Below are 23,628 nucleotides of genomic sequence, written 5' to 3'. Positions count from 1 at the left end.
CCTGCAATTTATTAGAGCCCTAAAAATTTGTATACAACTAAAGCTAATGCGTTATGTTAAAATTGATTACAAAATATTTGTATATATATATATATATATTTAAATGTGTTATCGACCACGAAAAGCTACAAACTAAACTTGTACAACCCCAAAGAACTGAGTTTCACAGCTGGGGCTGGGGGCTGGGTGGATGGGGGGATGGAGGGGGTGTAGGCGTTCGGCTGGCCCTTCAAAAACGGGGCGATCTTTCTTACAGACTACAATCATGAATTATTCATATATGTTATGTATATATGCAATTACTATAGGAGCTTAAAAATGTTCATTCGTTTATGTTTAACTTCATTTTTTTTTTGTTTTTGTGAATTGCTATTGTTAATTGTAGTTAATTAATTGTTTGTTGTTGTTTGAAAATGAGAAACACGACAAGTATTAACAGAAAAAAGAAGCTACTAACAATGAACGTTGCCGACGCGTTTTTGTTACATTCTTTGTGTATAATTATGTATAATTAATTATGTAATAATTATTGTTTACAAATAGAATCAATCAATTTACGTGTACATTATGTTTGCTTGCATAAATTATAAAATTACCTAATCAAGAAAAATGATAAAGTTAGTAAGTTATAGTTGTTGCAATTGTTGCAATTGTTGTTGTTGTTGTTGTTGCTGTTGCTGTTCATGTATAGAGCCTCCTGTTTAGGCCTTCCAATTGTTCTGGCGACTACCGCTGGGTCCACTCGGCTGCTGTGGCGGTATCATCTCCAGCAGATATTGACGCTGTAGCTCCGCCGCCCGCTGTATGTCCGCCAAGCTGGTCGCATTGTTCGAGTTCTTCGATGAGCTGGACGCTGAGCTGCTCTTCTTGTTGTTGTTGTTGAAAGCTGTGTAGGCAAGATATGACAGATTCAAATGTTATCACAAATATCTTATCTGAACATACAGCTAACCTAAACTAGACTGAGTAAATATATTAAATGCATTCTAATAGCTTTTCTAGCTTTAGTCTTAACAAAATACTATAAACTGAAAAAAATACTCAATTTGGATTAGTTTTTCTTTATATAAAAGTTGTTCGACTCTCACGTGCGGGCCTCTGAAGTTGTCCGTATATACACATGTCTGTTAACTACCGGATTTAACCGCTGTTATCAGCCACTGTTAACACAATGTTAAAACTAGCTTTAAACTGCAAATTGTTTATCCTGAAACTTGCAAATTTGTATGCCTGTTACTGCCGCATTTAACAGCTTCGATTAACAGCTCAATGTAAAGTTTAGTTTAGCTGCTATCACCTTCTGTTACACTGCAAATTATTTAGCTAATCCCCGTCGAATGCCTGCTAACTGCCGTCTTTTACAGCTGTTACCAGTTTCTGTTAAGAGAATGTTAAGACTAGCTTTAAACTGATCATTTTTCATCTAATCCGGATGGTTGTCCATTTGTATGCCTGTTAACTGCTATCTTTAACAGCTGTTATCAGCTTCTGTTAAGCTGCTAATGGTCTAGCTAATCCGGATGGTTGTCCATTTGTATGCCTGTCAACTGTCATCTTTAACAGCTGTTATCAGCTTCTGTTAAACTGCTAATTGTTCAGCTAATCCAGATATCCTAACTGATCCTGATCCTGACTCACCTGCCACTTGGGCCGCCTGCGCCATGGCCATTTGGTAGGTGTAGAGAAGTGGCGCGAATTGCATCATGTGCTGCGGATTGCCGCCCAGGCCCTGGCCGAGTGCTGCAAGCAAATTAAACATATTAAATATATGGAGTTAACGGAATTTAATAATGGGACAAACCTCTGAAGAGCTGCTGCTGAAAGGCCTGCATGGCCGCGGCTGGCGAGGCATTGCCCAGGGCAGCCGCCGGATTGTTGGCTGCCGTCGAGGCGCCGCCAAAGTTGCCCAGTCCGCCGAGTGCCGCCAGATTGCCCAGCTGATTGAGATTACCCAAACTGGCCAGATTGTTGATATTCAGTCCGCCCATGCCGCCCAGCGCACTGAGATGCGCTGCCGCTGCCAGCGTTGCCGCCGAATACTTGTCATAGCTCTGGGCCTGCTGCTGCGCCTGTTGCTGCTGTTCGCGCTGCTGTTCCCGCTGCTGCTGCTGCTGCTGCTGTTGGTGTTGTTGGTGCTGCTGCTGTTGCTGCTGTTGTTGTTGCTGCTGCTGCTGTTGATGGTGGTGATGATCGCGTTCGACGCGCGAGGAGCGCCCAGTCGCCGAGCTGGCGGCCTCGTGGTGATGCGCTGCCGCTGGTCCCGGACTGAGTATGCCCGCCTGCTGTGCCGCAATGGCTGCTGCTGCCGCTGTGGCAGCGGCACGCGAGGAACGTGGTGTGCTCGACGTCGGCAGCGGCGGCGGCGGGGTGGGCTGGCTTTGTGTGGCTGGCGGTGGTGGCGTCGGGCGTGGCGCTGGTGTCGGTGTCTGGCATTTGGTTGGTATAACAGTTACCGATGGCGGCAAATTGACCAAAGCAGCAGCCGCCGAGGCATGCGACGCCTGCAGCTGTTCGCGCTGTTCCCGTTCCCGTTCGCGCTGCAGCGCCTGCTGATGCTGATGTTGATGCTGATGCTGATGCTGATGAGCGGAGGAGACGCTATTGACGGCGGATAGTGCAACGCTGCTGGCATTGTTCGAGGCGGCATGCGCCTCGACGGGCGAGGGACTGCTCTGGCTGGCCAGACGCTGTTCGATCTCCTGCTCCTGCTGCAGCGCCTTGACAAACGCCTGCTTCAGTCGATTCGTGTGCTCCGCCTTCAGAGCCTTCTTCACATTTGATGTCACGCACTGCTCACATATGACCTTGGCCTCCTTATTGGCTACATTGACAGGAATTGGGTAAATATGTTACTTGTCTATACACTGGAAATGTTAGCTATTTGTGTGCTCACTTTGTTTCTCCCACTTCCAGACGGGCGTAAAGTCGATCTTGCACTGGGCACAGCGGAAGGGCGCTGCCACGGCGTTCGCTTTCTTATTGACTGTCAAATAATCAACGACTGTCTCCAGACCAAGCAGATACACAAAGTCCGTGTTGCTCGGATTCGGTATAAAGTGCATTTCTGGTGGTGGCGGCTTTGGTGGCGGTATCTATGAAAGATGTAGATAGAGAATTAATAAAAGTTTCAAGCGAAAACAGCGCATAAAGGAGCTCAACAGCTAGGAATTCAAACATTAGCAACTATAAATTGTGGAGTCCGATGAGAAGATATATATTCCTGATCTGGATATGCTACTAAATATATGATTACTTGGTATGCTCAACCCTTAAATGCTCTTCAACCAGAAACTAGATCGATATAAATCATTGGTATAGTTACCAAACACCTGGCTAGAAATCGATATATATCGATTTAGTACAAAACTAAGTTAACGATAGTTTGAAGTAACTTTTACTAGCCCTGAGAATGTTACCTACTATATCTACTCGATATAAAGGACTGAAGAAATTGATTTTCAAAAAAAAGTGGCAAGGAATCGATTTATATCGATTTTTGAACAATTTGGAGTTATCGATAGCTGGAATTAAGAAAAGCTTAGACTCGTATAGTTTATAAAGACTCATATTTAAAAATGTTCTGATTTTAACTAGCCTCTGATTGATGCCTTCTATAGCTACGCGACCTAAACGACTGTTCCAAAAAACGAGGCTAGAAATCGATATATATCGATTTGGTACAAAACTGAGGTAACGATAGTTTGAAGTAACTTTTACTATTCCCTGAGAATGTTGCCTACTATATCTACTCGATATAAAGCACTGAAGAACTTGATTTCCAAAAAAGTGGATCGATATATATCGATTTTTGTAAAAAACTCAATTACCAAAAGTATGAAAATCAACATAAATGATTCGTATGGTACACTTAGGCTTAAATTCAAACATTTTCTAACTTATTATTCCCATAGTTGAATGCCTTCTATATCTAGTCGAATCTAAACGACTGAGGAACTTGATTGTTTTCAGAAACGTGGCTAGAAATCGATATTTATCGATGTTGAGTAAACTGAGTTATACAAATGCTCCTATTCAAAATGTTCTCACTTTTACTATTTCCTGAGTTGAATGCCTTCTATATCTACTCGAATCTAAACGACTGAAGAACTTAATTGTTTTCAGAAACGTGGCTAGAAATCGATATTTATCGATGTTGTACAAAAGTGTTGAGTTAACTGAGTTATACAAAGGCTCTTATTCAAAATGTTCTCACTTTTACTAGTCCCTGAGAATGACGCCTTCTAAAGCTACTCGATCTACGGGCTGGTATATGCATTCCTCTGACAAGCATTTGCACATCTCCATGATACCTGTACCCAGTATAATTGGGATTATCGCTTACCTGTAGCAAAGTCTTTTCCAGCTGCTTGCGCAGTGCCATTTTGGCGGCGGCCTGACGCTGGGCGGGCGTCTGTGTCTCCTCGCGAGTTGCGCCGCGTTCATTCTGAAAAAAGGCAGCGAATAAAATTGTAGTTAAATAATCTTTGGGGCATTCCAATTACCGAAACTCTTACCTTTAAATCGTTTAGTTGACTCTGATGCGTTTGTTGAAGCGGTGGCGCCGGCGTTATGGATACGGAATTGCTAATGGTCCCAGGTACCTTCGAATTATCCGAAATATTAGGCTGCATGTTTGGCAATTGGTTTTTATTTTTTTTGTTGTTTATTTAGCATAAGAATGTGGAACAATAATTAGAGTTGCGTTGCTGTGACAAAAATAATTTCTCTCTCTATCTCTCTCTTTTTTTTCTTTTTCTTTTTCTTTTCTCTTAACAAGGTACAAAAGCGTTTGCGCTTTGGATTCAACTAAATTTTGGGCTATGTAAAAGGTAAAAATATAGCTGACAATGGGCCACACACGGCGCAGCCTACTCGAATTTAAATAGTTATTATTAATTTTATTGAATTTTGTTCTTTGTGTGTGTGTGTGTTTTCTTTTTAAATACAAGCGAGCAGGCTACGCAACAGCGCTTTGACAGTTGTGTTTAGTGTTGCAAAACGTTGTTAGCTGAATTATCGAACTGCAATTCGATAGTTCGATTCGATAAAAAAAATATGTAAATAAACGTAAACTCTAAAGTTCGATAATTCAAATGCTGTTAGTTTAGTGTTAAGTGTTTAGTGTTGGTAAGCGTGAGTTTTGTGCAATAATTTTGGTTAATCATGAGTGTTACTTGGACTTTTACCGTTAATCTGACTCTACTAGGTTGTTTAGCTAATAGACTAGAGATCGAGCGCCTTTTGACACTCTTGAAGTAATTTTGCGCCAAAAAAAAGATTGAACTTCTCTTCCGAGCGAAACTTATTGTTTGTGGCAGGTTTGAGTATTGAGAAGACCTTGAGAAATCATGAAACTATAGAATGGAATACTTTCTAAGCTGAAACTCTTGTCTTTGGCTCAATTATTATTTCATTGTGTGCTTTACAACACTGGATTGTCATTAGAAACTGGCGTATAAGTGTTCTAAAATGCTTGTTGCCGCAGGTAGTACAGTTAAAACAGTTTCGCGAATCAGGATTGATTGAGTCAAGTTCCCGTTACGTATCAAAATTTTGGGTAAAAACCTATTACTACCGGATAATACAGATAGGAATGAGTTATTTTGGTATCGGTCGGTCAAAAATTTAGGTTTTCCAAGCTATTTTTTAGGTTAAAAAGACGAGTCCTATTTTGAATGGAACATTTGGGTTAAAATCTTTAAAACCCGGATACTTTTGTATCTTATAGCTTTCAAAGGAACAATCTTCTTCGGAAATAATGTCGTATATAATCTTTTCTTTTGACAGTTAACAGTTACTCGCGCCAGTAAAACTCATGAGTATTTTGTGCATATGAAACATCAAACACAAATCCAATCGAGTAACAAAATTATAAAATATTTGTGTCTTGCATTGGTTTTTTGTTTGTTTTCTTTGTTTTTGGGTTTTCGAGTGTTGAGTGCAGAGTTCGGTGCATGGTATATCATTTGTGATTATAGATAATTGTTGGAAAAACTCGGCGCTTACGGCAACGATGACATTACAATAACTCACATTGCGTGCTTTCAGGCTGGATGGCGGCGCCGACGTTGGCGTTATGGTCACCGAGGGCGTTATCGTGAGATTCGGCAGATTTGTGCGCGGCGGCAGCACGCTCGACCGATGCGAACTGTTCGTGGCAGGCGTTATTGTTGTCCCCGCGGCCAGCGTCGTGCCCGCGGCCAGCGAGGATCTAGGTGGCGGGAGTATCGTATTGTTGCTGCTGCTGCCGCTGCCGGAGATGATGCCGCTGCTGCCGCGCTGCGTTCCGGAGCCGGAGAGCGCTGCTGCGGCCGCGGCCACAGCGGCTGCCGTCGCCGCCGACGAGCTCATGTTGCGGCTGTTGCTGGCGCTGCGAAGAGCAAGAGGAAAGGTACTGTTATCAAGTATTCCAGTGTTTCAGGGTTAGCTGTTAATCGATATTTATCGATTTTTTAACAAATATAGCCAACTTCGATATCGATTATAGGAAAAGGGTTCGAACAAGCTGTTCGATAACCTATGTATATGTCAAAAAGGGTTGGCTGCTAATCGATATTTATCGGTTTTAGCTGGTAATCGATATTCATTGTCAATAATTTGTTAAATTTCACATCGATTTAACTAATTTTGACATCGATTTTTAAATTTTGACATCGATAACTGATGCATATGTCACAAAGAGCTAGCTGAATATCGATATTTATCGATTTTTTTCGATTTTATAAAAACTGAGTACATCATTTGAAAAATTTGACATCGACTTCAGGAAAATGAGTCAAAAATATGCACATGTACGATAAGCTTTGCGCATATGTCAAATAGGGTTAACTAGATATCAATATTTATCGATTTTTATCGAAAAACAGCTGCTTCTTTTCTCAAACTGAGATCGATGCATTTAGACAAACTGAATCAAGAATATATATATGACTTTATATATATCTTCATACGCTTCTCATTTTATACATATCACATACGATTGTCCAACCTATCGATACTATCGATATGCCCCCCACTCACCTTATGCTAACGGCAGCCGCACCGCCGCCCAAACTGCTCCGCCCCTTGCTGTGGGCGGGCATGGGCAAGGCCGACGTGGGCGTTACACTGAGCGAACCCTTGGCTGTAAGGGCGCTGGGTATCGCCGCCAGCGGATTGTTGGGCGAGACACTGGTGGGCGTAACGACCAGATTCTCCTTCATGACCTGCTGCGACTGCTTCAGTTTCTTGAGAAGCATCAGTTTCGTCTCCTCATTGCGCAAATCCTGACGCAGTTTGCGCAAACTCTTCTCACGCTCCTTGAGCTCGGCGTGCGTCAGCTCCTTGATGGGCACATACGGCGGCATCTCCTCATCGTCCGTCTCCGAATCGATGTTGCCGTTCTGCTGCCTGCCATTTGTCCGAGCCGGGAGCAGCACAATATCCGGCGCCTCCGCATACGATTTAGGTTCGGTGCGTGGCCGCAGCACGCGGCGTTGTACTTTATTCTCATCCTGGGCGCTGCTCCCGCTCCCGCTCCCGCTGCCATTGCCGCCGCCCGTTAACGCGACATCGCTGTTGTTGCTGCTGCTGTTGTTGTTGTTGTTGCTGTTGTTTGTGTTGTTGTTGGCGGCGTTGCTGCTGTCGCTGCTGTTGCCCGTGGCGGCGGCAGCGGCTCCTGCTGCCGTTGTGGGTCCCGGAGCTGGCGTTATGGTCAGACCCGTATTGTTGGCTGTTAAGGCGCGCAGATCGCGGCTGCTGAGCGCCGGCGTCGTTGCCGTTGCCGGAGCCGGTGTTATGGTTAGCGCCGGATCACGGCCAGAACTCAGACTCAAGTCGACCACATCGTCGACCTCCATTTTGGCCATTTTCGCGCGTCGCGTCGTCGTGATGTCGTATCTTGACCTAACTGCAACAACAAAAAAAACAGTCATTTACTTGATTACAATACATATATGTGTGTGGTACAGACTACAGTGCGCATTCGATATGGTGCACGAGAATACACTTTATAAGTCAGATACACTTTTCATCGTTATTTTTTAAGCTGAATTTGTGGTGTTTCTTTTGCTATGCACATGTGAGTTGCTGAGACTACAGTAAACACATGGTATAGTGCACAGACAAATGAAAAGGGAAAGATAACTTGTTTTATACAATTCACTTATAAAAAAAGTATATTTGCCTTTCGCGTGCCTCATTTAAGCGCTATTAGAGCTATATGAATAGACTTCTGATTACCTCAGGGAAGATCAAGCCAAAGCGCATGAAGCCACGCCTACACAGATCGCACACAATTGATTTCTTCTAAGTCACAGTTTGACAGTCTCTGCCACAGGCTTACAGTTTGAAAGTCATCCAAATCGAGCAGAGTTAGCAATGCGGCATATGGTTCGTTTTATCGAGTGTCTACTGCACTTCAGTGTGGGCTAACGTTTGTGCGCCTTTGCTAAGGGTTGCTGCATGGCGAGCGTTACCGTTTGTTACCTTTTTTTTTTTTTTGTCATTCACTTTGCAAGCGGAAATCAAACTCTAACCCTTAATAGCTTAACGGTTTGTTTGCAGTATCTCCGTTCGGTTGAATTTTCTGCATTGCTCCCTTTTTTTTTTTTTGGTTTTGTTTTGTTGGCGCAAGGAAATAATGAAGATATCCTGATTTCAATTCATTTAGGCGACGACCTTGTTGAGACAACTGATAGCCCCGAGTTGGTGGGGCGACAAAAGGAAAGATACAGATACAGATACACACACACTCCGCATACATACATACATTTGTGCATGTGTGTGTGTGTGTGTGTGTGTGTGTGTGTGTGTGTGTGTGCTACAGCATTCGTTTGGATTTCGGACTGGCGTTTGCCTCTGCAAGCAAGTCACGTTTTTGTTTTATCAAATTTTCGCATACAATGTGCGGCTGCTACGAGAAAATTTACATGGAAACAAAGTGGCCAGCGGGCCAGAGAGAGAGAGAGAGAGAGAGAGAGGAGATGCAAATTGCTTAATGTTTAGTGGCAACACTGCAGAACTAGCAGACTCAAAGCACAACACACACACACACACACATGCACAAGCCAAAGACACGTGAGAGCGCGAGGTGAATAAACTTTTCAACAAATGCACACATATGTACATATGTATGTATGCATGTACGGACATAGATATATTTGAAACGACAACATTGCACCTGCCTCTTGTCACATGGAAAGCAAATCCAATAAACAGCAATATACACAAGCAAAAACGATATAAACAATAAATAGCCCAATTAAAATGAAATTAATGCAGCCGCACACACACACACATGCACAAGCGCGGCTGCGGCCGCAGCTTTGCAACGGGTGGCAACGCTAACTGAGCTGAGCTTAGACGCCGTGAGAAGACCTCAACAAAGTGTGGCACAAGTAAGAAAAGCGAATCAAACATAATATAAACACGATGAGAACGCGAGCAAAACGCTATATGCTGTATGCATGTGTCTGTCTGTGTGTGTGTGTTTTTGTTTGGCCAACAATGTCCCCAACGTGCTATAAATTAACTCGCTTTGAAAGTTGGCAGCCGCACACAAACACATACATACGTTGTGTCACACACATACATACATACACACAAACATAGCTCACTCGTTCGTTTTTTCCCCCCAAAGCAGCTGTCGGCAATGTCTCGTTACTTTCCACACTTGTGTCGTCATCAGATTGCTGCTTGAGAGCGAACGCCGCCGCCGTACAGTGGTACAATACAGCGCAGCGAATGCAACAGGCATTGGACAATCAAATTGTGCTCTGCTATTATGATATCACTTCTTGCTATGCAACTTATTCAATAGTGTTTATAATACTAAGTTAATGCAGCTTCTAGTTAATTACTATTTACAGTTACACTTGTCATTTTCACACGCATTTGATGAGCGCTGCACCACTGTGAGCGTGAGAATAACAGCGTTTATATGTGTGCGTGTGTTTTGCGTTTAATGATTGTTGTCCGCATAAAAAAAAGAACGAAATCCAAACATTTAAAATTTTTTTTATAGCTGCTGCTCTTAATAATGTTTATATAAATACAATACCGGCATTTTATATGCCTGACATTGGGTGTACATTCGCCCCGCTAGAAAAAAGTCGTATATCGATTTGTTGCCGTTGACTTTTGTTGGCATTCAGTGTGGCTATAATTGTGTTTAATAGCGCGCTAAATGTGTTTCAATTAGCGCTTTAAGCTTAGCTGTGTGTGTGTGTGTGTGTGTGTGTGTATGTATGTCAATAGGATCTGCACACATACACATACACTACGCGTATGTGCAGTGAAAGCTCTACTAACGGCATGCTGCCTCCTTTGGCAGGTCAATTAATTTTATTTATTTATTTTTAAACTTGAAAATTGAAATCAAGTTTTCATTTATAATTAAACACGTGCTTGTATGCATATGGACGGCAGAGGTATCCACATAAGGGAGACTGTATTGCTGTATATGCAGCAGACAAGTTCAAGTTTAAAGCTAACGGTCGTTGCCACCTGACCGTAGAAAATGTCAAAGCAGACAAACGGCGAACGGACATTAGAATTAAAAGACGAGATAACTGACCGTCGATAAGCGACAGCGAACCAGGAGGACAGCCTTGACTCCGCCGAGTCGTTGGGAGTCGTCGAGTGGAGGCTCAAGTACTATTAGAGTCATCTCAGGCGATAACGGCAACAACAACAACAGCGGCAGCAGCAATGCCACAACTAACGAGCAATAACAACAACGACACACACAAACGCAAAAAAGCAAAGAAATAAGGTTAAATCAAAAGTACAGTTGTGTACATAGCGCAGCGAGCAGCAGCACCAACAACAACAACAACAACACAAACAAAAGCGAAGAGCAACCAACAAGCAAAATGTGTTTGAGTGCGGCTGCGGTGAGCAACAACAGCAGCAGCAGCAGCAGCAGCAGCCGACGTAAAGAGAGAGCAAGACAGAAGAGAGAGCGCGCGTCGCACACACACGCGAGCCCAAAGCCAAAGCCAAACAGCAAAATGAGAGTGGCGGGCAGACGGCGGCAGTTGGCGACCGAATTGGGAGTAGTAGAGTGGTAGGGCTAGGGTTGGGTGGGGGTGGGGGTGCACTGAAAACTGTCTGGCCACCCCATGCACACACAGACACACGCACACACACACACACACACACACCCATATATGTCTTTATACATACACCCACAGTGCACCTTAACTACGCCCGGGACCTATTGATTTGCATACAAGTCAAGTGACCCACGCCACGGCTAATCCGAAAAACCCTAAGAGCAGAGCCTACTCCAATTTCGATTCCCTTAATTTTTGCGATACACGCAAAATAATTCAATTCATTTCAATAAAATGAAAAAAAATTATCAAAACAAGTCGCAGCAGCTTCGCACACAAACTGACAAATAAACAAACATACAAATATACATAAGTAGGTACATGCATACAAACATACATATATACCCGTATAAGAAATGCGCATATCTTATGGCCTGCCATTGTATGTACATAAGCAACAGCAAACGGAAGAGAGGAGCAAAGCGGTGCGCTGCTGTTGCTGCTTGCTGCTGTCGCTGAGAGCGCGTGCGAGCGAGCGAGAGCGGCCGACTTGTTGTACATGGCCCATTGTACATATGTATTAACTCACCATCACCATCACCATCATCGTCCCCATGGTGGGTTGGGGTTGGGGGGTTGGCCTGTGTATTGATGGTGGTAGGGTGTAGGCAGCTTGCAAAATGCACTGGCGCATAAATCTAAGCTGCGCCTTGTGAATGTTCAAATTTATTAGTGACGTCAACGCTCGACTATTAGCAGCTGCTTAACAGCCGACAACATTTAAACGGAGTGGCAACTCCTCAACTAATTTACAAACAAGAATTAAGAGTCATAATTAACACGAAGCTTTATCTACGCTCATTTACATATACATATGTATTAAAGAATGTATGACACAAAAGTGTTAAGTCATGCTAATCTATTAATACAGTTACTCTTACATATAATGTATCATGATGTGAGCTAATTCAAATCTCTCCACATACAAAGCTATGTATGTATGTACTTATATTTACAAATATATATGTAAGTACATAATTATGTCTCGCTTGTTTATTAATAGCACCGATAAGGATAAGCTTTGGGAAATTGCAGCACAAAAATAATAAGTTGATGTGTACGTTTGTATGTATGTATATAAATATATTTCTAGAAAAATGGGTTACGTACAAAAATAGCAACAACAACTTAACACAAATTAATTGCGCGCACTACAAACGAAAAATCGGCGCGACGTCGCTGCTTCTGCCGCTACCAGTAGTCGTTGGCCTCTGCCGACGTCGCGGCGACAGCGCTGCTACGCCAACTAGAAATGTGTATATGTATGTATATAAAAACTAACATGTTGTTATTGTTGTTGTATGTGCGGATTTGCTGCTTATCGCTGGACACACATATTTGCACTGTCTTTTATGGCAGCGCTGAGTAATTGGCAAGTGGCTACGACGGAGAGGGGGGTGTGTGGAATCGAATGGAATTGGGTCTGGGCCTAGCAACTTTACAGCTGTTTTGGCAGATGGTTCTGCCAGCTCTGTTAAGGCTGACCGATTCGCCAACTAAATAAATGCATGTGTACATAAGTAACTACATACATACATACATACATACATACATACATATATATATATATATATATATATATATATATATATACATATATATACATGTGCATAGGCATAGCAACAACACAGCAGAATAGCTTTCAAACTGGTTTTAATTGTTGTTGCTGTTAGTTTTATTTTTACTTTGTTTCATGTAGAGACGCTAAGAGAAATAAAAGTGATGCTGCTGATAAAACGGTTTTATGCACAAATCCCACATAATAAGAAGCAACAAACAGTTATGCTTAAAGTTGCCAGACTGTTTGTATACTTATGCATACATATATTCATATGCATTCATTATATACATACATATATACCATTGCTATGCCTATGTACATAGTTATGTACGCAAACCCATTACAATTTGGCTAAGAACATGCAATTTGATACATCACATTTCAATGGCATCCGAATTTCACAATTTTACAATGACAATTTTCATATTTGCTTAATATACACACTCGTGCATACATGCATATGACGCACACACACACACACACACACATACTCATAGGCAAAAGCGCAGCTCAGCTGCTTGTAAAGCTCTTCTCGCTATCTTTTTGCTCTGTTTCTTGTTGTTATTATTATTGTTGTATATAAGCCAGCGGAGTGTGCACATATATTTCACTCACACTCGCGCTGCTCTCACTCATACACACACACATGGTATGGGTTCGACTTTAGTACATAAGCAGAGTGCGCGCTGCGCTCGTCTCGTTGCTTTTGTCTATCCAACCGTGCTTCTTTGCGTGCATGTGTGTGTGTGTCTATATGTATGTATGTATTTCTGCCTGCTTGGCCTCTGTTAGTCTCCTCCACACTAGCAACAACAAGATTCAGCGAAAAAGTAAAAACACATAAAAACGCAATAGCAAACATAAAATCGACAAGGCAACAATCTATTTATTGCACGTATGTGCATATGGTTGTATGTGTGTATGTGTACACACATATATGAATGCACTTGGTGTAATTTTTTGTTAATTTCTTTTTAGGCTCAACTGAGAGTACAACTTTTGTTAACGGTTTTTGCATGGCTGCATTTCAATACGTTTTTGTGGGTCGAAAAATTCCACTTAATCAAGCAAATTACCAACGCGTCGCAGTCGCCGTCGCAGTCGCAGTTAACGTCGCAGTCAACGTCGTTGCTATGCTTTGGCTATTTATAGGCTTTGCGCTTTACCTTTCGTTTTTGCTTTTATTGTTGGCAAAACATCAAGAAAAAAATAAAAGGAATAATAAAAAAATAAGTAAAAGAAGCAAATTGAATGCTACATGAAAATGAGACGATCTTCTCCTCGCACCTTTGCCTCTTGTTAAGAATAACCCCAAAAAGTAACACGTAAAAGGTAAGCAGCGACGCAAGCAGCGCAGTCGGCGTCGCTTGCCCTGACACAGCGACAGCGGCCGCCCAACAAAAAAGCAAAAGAATAACAAAACCAGTTAGCCGATACTCTTACACACACACACACACACACACACACACACACACACACACACACACACACGTATATACATATATGTACATACACACACACATACACATTTGACATTTATAAAAATGCGACACGATAAGTGCCAAAAAGGTAAGAAAATAGAAAACAGAAATTCATTCAATTCTCAGCGAAAGATTTCAATTTCATTAGCAATTAAATTGGCCTTCAGTGCCTGTTAAACTATATTGCACATTCACGTATGTATGTATGTATGTATGTATGTATGCATGCATGTATGTATGTATGTATGTATGTGTATACAGTGGTCAAACTGTTGGCCACAGTTTTGGAAAATTAGTTATGACATTTCTAGCCTTGAACTAAAAAAACCCGAAAAGGGCACGCACCAACACACTCACATATGCACATATACGAATTTCTGCATGTGCATGCACCTGTTATAATAGCTTTGCACGCGTTTTTACACTGCTAACTGCATGTCAAATGTATGCACACACACACACGCGCGCACTTCTATATACTCGCTTAGAAGTGTGTATGTATGTATACGCATAGCATATAAAAATAAATGACAACGAAAAGAGAAAACATTTTTTCTAGCGCTTTTGCTGATAAGCGACTACGTTAAATACATAGGCCATACAATGTATGTATATACATGCGTTACTTTTAAATACGTACATGCGTATGTATGTATGCATATGTATATGTATGTATATGTACTATGCATTTGTTCATACAGCTGCTTTAAAGAGCCGATTCTGCTGCTGCTGCTGCTGCTGTTGATGGGCACCCAAATGAATCACTGAAGATTTACGGTTGTTTATTAATTTACTTTAATGCATATTGCTTGCATGTTTGCATTAAGAGATTCAGTGTTGACCAACGCCAAAAAGCAATTTTAATAGCTAACGGCAAGTATACATACATATATATATAAATTGACAGCCGCTGGAGCGCTTTCTACCACTGAACGAAATAAAGGGAAAAAAAACTGCTACATGCTAGTTTATTGTACGGTGTTTTTTTTATGCGCTGTTCTTATTTTGCACTTAATGACGTGTAACCAGCGCGCGCGTGTTTACTTTTGTGTGCGTTTGTATGCATGTGTGTGTGTGTGAGCATATAGCTGAATGTGTGCGCGTATACGTGTACAATGGGCAGCGTTTGCTGTGTGTGCGAGCGAGATGCCACAAAGTAAACAGGTAAAAAGGTAAGCCGAAAAAAAAAACAGAAAAAAACAGCAACAAAAAGCAGCTTTGCCACTTTTTGTGTTGCTGTTTTTGTTTTTGCATGAAATTGACCGAAGAAGAAGAAGATACCCGATTGAGTAAATTGACATGCTGCAGTTGTTGTTGTTGTTGCTGTGATAATCATAATTAGCCAAAGTCAGCGCGCGGCGACCATGAAAACTTACCAAAAAACAGAAGAAGAAGAAAAAGATCAATGCATAAGAATGTATGTAAAGCGCAACGTTTGCTTGATTTTCAGTTTATATACATACATACATATTTATGTAAAAGCCGCCACACACATTCACAATCAAAATAATACATATACATATGTATTTTCATATATCAATACACATATACATATACATATACATATAAATTATAAATGTATTTATGTGAGGGGCTCTCTGTCTGGTTTCTTGCGCATTCTTTGCCTGGCGAACAAACCGCGAGGCAGTTACATAAGCATACACAAATATATGTACAAGCATACATCCATGTGTGTGTGTGTGTGTGTGTGTACATACAAAGTTGACAGAAACAAGGAAGTAACACGAGCAACAACAACAACAACAACAAAGGCAACTGCATGGCAATTCCACTTGAAACTTGCCTACGCTGAAAATAAAGTGGCAACACTATCTCTACACCGTGTGGCTACCCGCACAAAACAAAGGTAAAGGGTTTCGTTCAGCTTTAGTGAGATGAACGGTGTATAAAAAAAAAAGTAAAACCAAATAAGAAAATATTCAACATGCCAACAGCATCTACAACACAACATCGACTCATTTAAACGGTCAATTGCCTCAAGCGAAAAGGCAAGCGTACGAATAGAAGACAGAGAGCGAGAGAGAGCGGCGCGAGCGAGAGCAAGAAGAGAGTACAAAACAACAACAACAACAACAACAAGAACAACAACAAAAACTAAATGAAATTGAGCAGTGGCTGCTTCCTCCACATTGACTTTGACTAGGCAACTGCAGCAATGCCAAAAAAAAATAAAAAAAATTGCTGTAAAATTTAATATCACGCTACAAAATGAGAGCAGCACACGCATAAACAAACACACACGCATACATATACAAAAAAAAATATAAATATATTGAATTGAGTATAAAATGGGCATTCAAAAAAGTTGTGCACAGACACCAAAAACCGAACAACGTGCATAAATTAGCAGATACTTTGAACCGTGCGAGAGAAAGAGTGAGCACGAGAGCGCCAAAAGAATAAGTTCGAAGTGAGAGTGTGAGTGTGAGTGTGAGTAGCATAGGCATATTGGGCTTTTCTGCACGTGTGTGTGTGTGTGTTCGCAAGGGCAATTAAAGCAACACAAAATATAACTACATAAACAATAATAAAATAACGTAAGCAAAAAGCGTCGCAATGCAATGCCCGTTCATATATTGTATATTGAAAATGAGCAGCCAAAGTGGCAACGCTGTCTGCTGCTTACTGTTGCTGTTGTTGTTGTTGTTGCTTTTGTATTTTTTGACAGCTGTGAGGGATTTTGGTTCGCCGCCTACGCCAGCCTCGCCTCCTTCGCGCAGCCACAAACGTCAACCACCAAAAGCTTCGACAAGTTGCTTCAAGTGAAGGCAGCCCGAAACTTTTGTTACAAGTAGATATATGTACATAGTACACGCAAATACATATGTATGCACAGAGTACATATGTACATGTATATATACACACTTATGTACCTACTTAGGTACGCAAAGCACTAAGAAAACTTTAAAGTCGCCTTTAAAGCGGCAAACGGCTTTAGTTGCCTTTTTGTCTGGCGCCCGGCTCATGCTCACCCACAGAACACACACACACACATACACAGATGCAAACGTTTACAGTTGCCCGTTGTCGGGTAACGGTTTTTTTTTCTGTGTGCTCCTTTTCATGCTCTGTACCCTTTGAAAAAGCGAAAGAGGGCATAATGAAATTAAGCAAATGCTTGACGAAGGCAACTCCAAACATAATTTGTTGGCCTTGTAAGCAAGCCCGCTTCCCCTTAAAAACCCCTTTTCAATTTTTGCGCACATTATAGGATATCTCTTAGTGCAGCAATTTGGGCTGTTGGCCTAACGAAAATGTGTATCTAGAAATATTTTATGCAGCAGGAGCGAAAGAAGAAGCGGCCACGTCAATGGCAGGGACCACTCTCGGGTTTGGGTGTGTAAGTGTTTGGCCTCATGGGGGAGGGAGGGAGATAGGTAGGGTGTGAGATGGGCGCGCGCTACCTGCATGCTTGTATATATGTATGTGTATGTGCACATGTATATAAATACAATATATACATATATAGACAAACATATATAATAGGCGGTGTCAAGACACATGTCCACATAATTGCCAAACGCGCAAAATCGAAGCCAAGTTGCAAACACACACAGATACACTCGCCTACACACACACATATGTACACACACACAGGCAGTCATGCAAAACCATCAGCGCTCTCGTAGCCTAGTCACTGCTCAGCTAACCCTACACGCAACACCCCCCCCCCCCACACTCCACCCCCCTCAACACACACACACACAAGCAATAACACCACCCCAACCCCACCCCCCTCCGGGCGAACATTTCAATCCCAAAACATACAGCTGCAGGTACAGTTGCGTTTGCAATTCATAGTCATAGTCGGAGTAGTTAGTCGTAGCTATTTCATAATTAATACGCCGCTTTCTGTCGAATATATTTGAATGCCAGTGTGAAGTGCCACGCCCCCCCCCCCCCTACACTAGAGGCTTACCACAGCCCTCACTACACGTAGTGCTGCCACTAATTGTCCTGGTGCGGCATTTGCATTAAAATTTCGTAATATTAATGGCCAACTAGGCCCGGAACTGTGGCTAAAACTAATTTCCTGTAGCACAGTTAACACAGGTAACAACAAGCGGCTAACTTTAGTATGGCCTTTAAAATAGTTAAATTAAATAGTAAAGGGCTGAATTTGGGTCTTTTTAATTTCGGATATGAGTCATGGAGGCAGATATGAGATACTTAGATATAAAGAAAAGTTCGTTTAGAGAAAAGTCATAAGTTTTATAATCTAAAGGTTTTACAGTCGAGGAGAATTGTTTAGGGGTACTAAAATATATAGGTATATGTGTAGGATCTATATTTTAAGGGGAATCGATTATGTTTAAGTAATATGGCAAAATAGATGCATAAACATGTTTCTGAAGCAGCAGGAAATAGAACGGAGCTCAATTTGAATACAGGAAAAGGATTATGTGATAGATCGATGGATCTTACGTCCAAAAAGTATATTTAAAGCTAAACGAGTTGCTTAAATTGAAAAATGGTTTTCCATCAACTCAAAGCTGGGTTTCCACATAGAGAACATCAATTGTATACCGTTATTTCTGCAATCTGTTTTGAAAGGTATTTTATAGTGTTGGAAAATAGGTTTCGATTGGAAGTGCAAACTATTTGTGTGTTGCAGCTTATACATATATACAAATACATGTGTGTGTGTGTGTGTTAGTGCCACCCTTCAATTTGAAAGGCTTCCCATGCATGTATGTGTGCGTGCATGTGGATACATATGTCGCTATACCGAAAACTGCAGCAGAAATTTCGGATTTGTGTGCATTACAATTCGGAATTTGCATTTCTGTATGGATTTTGTTGTCGTTGTTGTTGTTGTTGCGTTTCTAAGCCAACCATAGAGCCAGGCGCAGTCTAACCATACAAACAATCTGTCTCCCAGCCCCTTCAATGGAAAGCCGGGCCGTGGCCCTGCCCTGCCCTGCCCTGGCCTGGCCGTAGTCTATACAACCGTTATAACCGCCCACGGGTCGTAGTTCAAGCACACACACACACACACAGCTACAATGGGCATATCATCGCATAGATTACGCAACTATTGCAACCACCCAAATCCACCCACTAAATGCGGCCTGTGGCTAGGTGGGTGCTCCTGCTCCTGCCCCTGCCACGCCCCGCCACTCGACTCGCGACACATTTGTGCTACTGCAAAAACCAAAAAGGGACAACGACCAGCGCACCCTACGCACCACCACCCCCTCCTCGCTCCACCCTGACACCCCCGCAACAAAACCCACTCAAGCACAGCGAACAGGCCATAACCCCCTACGCCCCTACCCACGCCCCGCCCACCCATCAGCTGCACTGCTGTTCCGCGTCGCCGTAGGCCTCTATCGGATGCTATTATCCCCCCTCCCCCCTCCCCACCCTCTCGCCCCACGCTAACTCCCTCAAATCCCAGTGGTATTGCAGCTGCTTCGTTTTCGGCACCGACAACAGTCCCGAGTCCCGGATATTATATGCATACTTGAACTATGCGAGGAAGGAAGCGCCAGCAGTTCGGCCAGGACCAGCGACAGTCAGCCCCCCCCCCCCCCCCCCCCCCAACCCCCTACCCCAACGAACCCTGTTTTGTATATGTATCTGTGTATCTGTATCCGCTTTTGCAGGCGACTGTAGCTGTGTGTGTGTGTGTGTGTGTGTATTTTATGTACACATGTACACAGCTGTACCCTGCATCGACGGCTGTGTGCGTGAGTGGGTGTCGGTCTCTCTCTCTCTCTGTGTGTGTGTGTGGCCCGAGTTTCGGGCCACTTTACAGCCACAGAGCCACCCACAACACAACAATGCAAAAACGTCTGCATTTCAACTAACGCCACAAATGCTACCCAATACACAAAAAACAACAACAACAACTAATGCAAACCCTGGAGAGCAGCCCCTCCCCCTCTCCACCCCCCCCCCCCCCCCCCCTCTTCATCAGCTAATGCAGCAGCCTTTGTTGTTGTTGTTTGGCTGCCGAAAAACTTTGATACATACACTCTTGGAGACAGTGTGGTCCCTACGCCCCCACCCCCCCGCACGCACACACCTTATCCACAAGCTGCCTGATTGGAAAACTGCTTTTACCACACATTTTCAGCAATGGTTTTTCTGCTTTTAGCACTTTTGTGAAAAACCAAAATTAAAGCATATTTATATATACCAAGAAATATATTCATGTCTTTTAATCGATTTTTTTTCGCCAACACGCGACAGCAGCCCAAAATCAACCCACTCAAAGGGGCTGCCCAACGCCCTCACAGCCGCCCCCCAACCCCATTCCGCCCACTCCCCAGTCAAGTCGCACCACCCACGTTGGCATGCCGTCTCGCTTACACGCACAGCGCAGCAGCAGCGCAGCGCGCGCTCTTCTCGCGCCTTGACAGAGTTAAGCGAAGCGCACACAAAACAAAAATAAAGGCCATAAAAAACACTGAAGAAAAAAGCTTGAAAAAAAAGTCAACCATAAATTCAGCGCTTGGCAGCACTGTGTCCGCACTGTGTCCACTGACCCTTTGCAACACTGTTGCGTTGCAGAGCAAACGGCGACAAGTTGCTCTCTGTTCTTGACTTTCGGGCGATCTGGCCTGATCGTGTCTAAACGCTGCAATTGTTGACACTTGGTTTCGATAAAAGTGAACGAAAGACAAACGATTGGCGTGCAATTTAGTTTGGGTTGCCACCAGGCGCGTGGAAGTCTTAACGGACAGACACACACACACACACATTTACATATGTATGTACACCATATACATGGGTGGCGAGAAGAGAGTCAATACTAAATCTTGTTGCTGTCCGGGAGCTCTCTGTTAATCACGCTCTCTCGCTCTAGCGCTTGAAAATGTAATCACTAAATGGATCGCAATGATTTTGTGTAACTGTTTCTCCCGCTTTGGCTTTTGTTTTAGTTGTCACGATGTTTGGTGCTTAGGCTTAGCTTCACACATACGTGTGTGTGTGTGTGTATTTGTAACTTGACGAAGCATCGCTACATGCAACTATTGAAGCATGAGCATGCAATTTATGTACTCACACACACACACACACACACACACATTCGCATTCATCATACATACATATAAAACTATGAAATACAACAACATCGCTAAGCGACTGTACTTTTGATATAAAATCCACTCAACACACATAGAAATGCAGCCATACACATACACATGCTGGCATATGCACTAAAATACAACCCCCCAACCTCCACCCCCCCACACGGCACCCACAGGCGCTACTCTCTGTTTAGTTTTAGTTGCGTTTAAACTGCAGTTGCTTGTTGTTGTTGTTGTTGCTATTGTAAGCCTCTGCACATAGAGAGCTTGTGTATGTATTGTGTATCGTATTTGTGTGTGTGTTATTTCAACAATTCGTTTGCATTTGCAGCAAACGAAATAGAAATCAAATGCACAGTTGCAGCCGACTGCGAAATGCTCTATACAGAGTACAATAAAAAAAAAAACAGCTGAAACGGAATACAAATTACACAAATCTAATAAACTGGCTTTAAAGTTAAAACTAGCCAAAGATTAAAATCGTATTGAAGTGAGAGCATCCGAGTGTGCATCATACCCGTATTAGCTATATGGTTAGTGTATAACAAGTGCATAGAGCAGCAGTGATTGGCAGCTCGACATGAGCCCAGCGGCCCGGGAATGCAGCTCCACCCAAGAGCCAAAGAGCGGAACTGCAATGCAAGTGTTGAGTAGTTGGGTCAGAAGAAGAAAAACCTTCATAACCTAAATTGGAAAATTATTGCATTAGTTTTGTCTTCTGTTTCTTGTCGTTAGCTCCAGGTGATGTGGCCTCTGTGTGTGTGTGTGTGTGTGTGTGTGTGTGGCTGGTAAACAGGTGCGCTCCACTTGCACAAACTGAACGATGGAAATTTCGGCTGCTACCCCCGCTCAGAAATATTCAATACTAACTCTCAAACACACACACACTGATACAACGCACGATACCGATACCGACACCGATACACGTACACAAACACTGACACACACACACACACACAGGAACGACTAGAAAATGCGGGTCTGGGTCGTCATCGAGACGAGACGGCGAGAATGCAAGCACATAAAGAACGCCAAAAATAAGTTTAAAACTAACGACAGTCTGGTGCGTGCATGCGTGTGTGTGTGTGTGTGTGAGCAGGCAGCATATTAAGCGCCAAGTGTGAGAGAGAGCGAGCAAGGGGAATTGCTTGTATGTGTGTGCGTATTTTGGAGCATGCAACTTTTCGTGCTATTGCCAAATGCGTTCGTTGGCTCAAGAGAGGGAAAGAGATATAGAGTGACGGAGAGCGAGCGAGCGAGTATGCGAGTGGAAGGGGGCAAGGTAGTAGAGCGAGAGAGTGAGGCTGGACGAACGAACAAATGCATGCGTGCGTACGTCTGTGTGTGTCTGTGTGCGTTAAGGGTCACTTAACGAAACTTGCAAGTGCAAAAGCAATGCAATTAACTAATTAACGGTGTTACTTTGTGTGTTTTTTTTTTTGCGGCAAAAAGTTCATTAACACAATATTCAAATGTGCAAAAGCACACATTGTGTGCTCATTCATAATGAAGCCAATACACGCAATTCCTGCCAACTAAACACAGCCTAAATAACAACAGCCCACACACACCCACATCAGTCTGAGATATGGCAACCACAAATGTGTATATAGATAACGGCAACCCCGTCAACCAAACATAAAAACTTAGCCAAGCGACAAACTGAAAACATAAGAAACAAAAGAGGAAAACAAAAAGTAGCAGCAGATAATAAAAGCGAGCGCCTAAGCATGGCGTCACTGAGACGGCCACACGCCTAACAACAACAACAAGAAGAAGAAAACGCCAAGCGCCTACCCTACCGGAAAAAAATAACACGGTAAAAGCTGTAAAAATTGTCAATATAGAAAAAAGAGACGAAAAAAGTCAACGCTAACCAACAGCTTGCAAAATAATGTGCGCGAGTGTCGAAGAAGCCGCTGACATCGACGTAAGCGTCAACGTTAGCAGCAGCAGCGGCAGCGCAGCAGCGACTGAGGGTTTTTTTTAACGAGCCGAGTGACAAGCGCACACTAGTACGAGAACTCAACACACAGCACACACACACACACACATGTACATAACGACATGCATACGCGACGCAGACGCCGGCCGCAGCAGCAGCAGCAGACCGGTTGAGGTTAAATTGGATAGGGGAAGCAGATGCGATGGGCAAGGCGTACGGCGGGAGTACTGGCTGGCACGCCAAGGCATACATATTGAATTTTTCTTCGACGTAATGAAAATTTCAGCGTGTCGATGGGATGAATATGCTTGGCGCTATGTTATTTTACAGTTTTCTTTTTTGTACACTTACCGCGCAAAGAGCAAAAAAGAGTAGAAAATCCGTTAAGCTGCTTGTTGTTGTTGTCGTTGTTGTTGTTGCTGTGGTTGTGGGCGCTGCTGCTACTGCGACGCTGGCGTCCAGCCTCTTGGAATTTATGCTAATT

At 42.9% G+C, this 23,628-nt stretch overlaps 1 protein-coding gene across 1 annotated transcript; it reads right to left on the bottom strand.

The window, feature by feature from the left end:
- Positions 1–369: 369 nt before the first annotated feature.
- LOC115762745 (dual specificity protein kinase splA) lies at positions 370–23,628 on the bottom strand. Its single transcript, XM_030705082.1, has 9 exons — positions 23,496–23,628; positions 7,021–7,888; positions 6,034–6,370; positions 4,515–4,601; positions 4,343–4,444; positions 2,894–3,092; positions 1,802–2,821; positions 1,639–1,740; positions 370–886 (listed from the first exon to the last, which is right to left on the bottom strand). The coding sequence occupies exons 2-9, from the start codon at positions 7,845–7,847 to the stop codon at positions 702–704; spliced, it is 2,859 nt and encodes a 952-aa protein (XP_030560942.1). The 5' UTR covers positions 7,848–7,888; positions 23,496–23,628; the 3' UTR covers positions 370–701.

This window comes from Drosophila novamexicana, unplaced genomic scaffold (assembly GCF_003285875.2).
Source record: "Drosophila novamexicana strain 15010-1031.04,08,12 unplaced genomic scaffold, DnovRS2.1 tig00000644-arrow-pilon, whole genome shotgun sequence".
Lineage (NCBI taxonomy): Eukaryota > Metazoa > Arthropoda > Insecta > Diptera > Drosophilidae > Drosophila > Drosophila novamexicana.
This window is presented reverse-complemented; position numbering and strand designations above follow the sequence as displayed.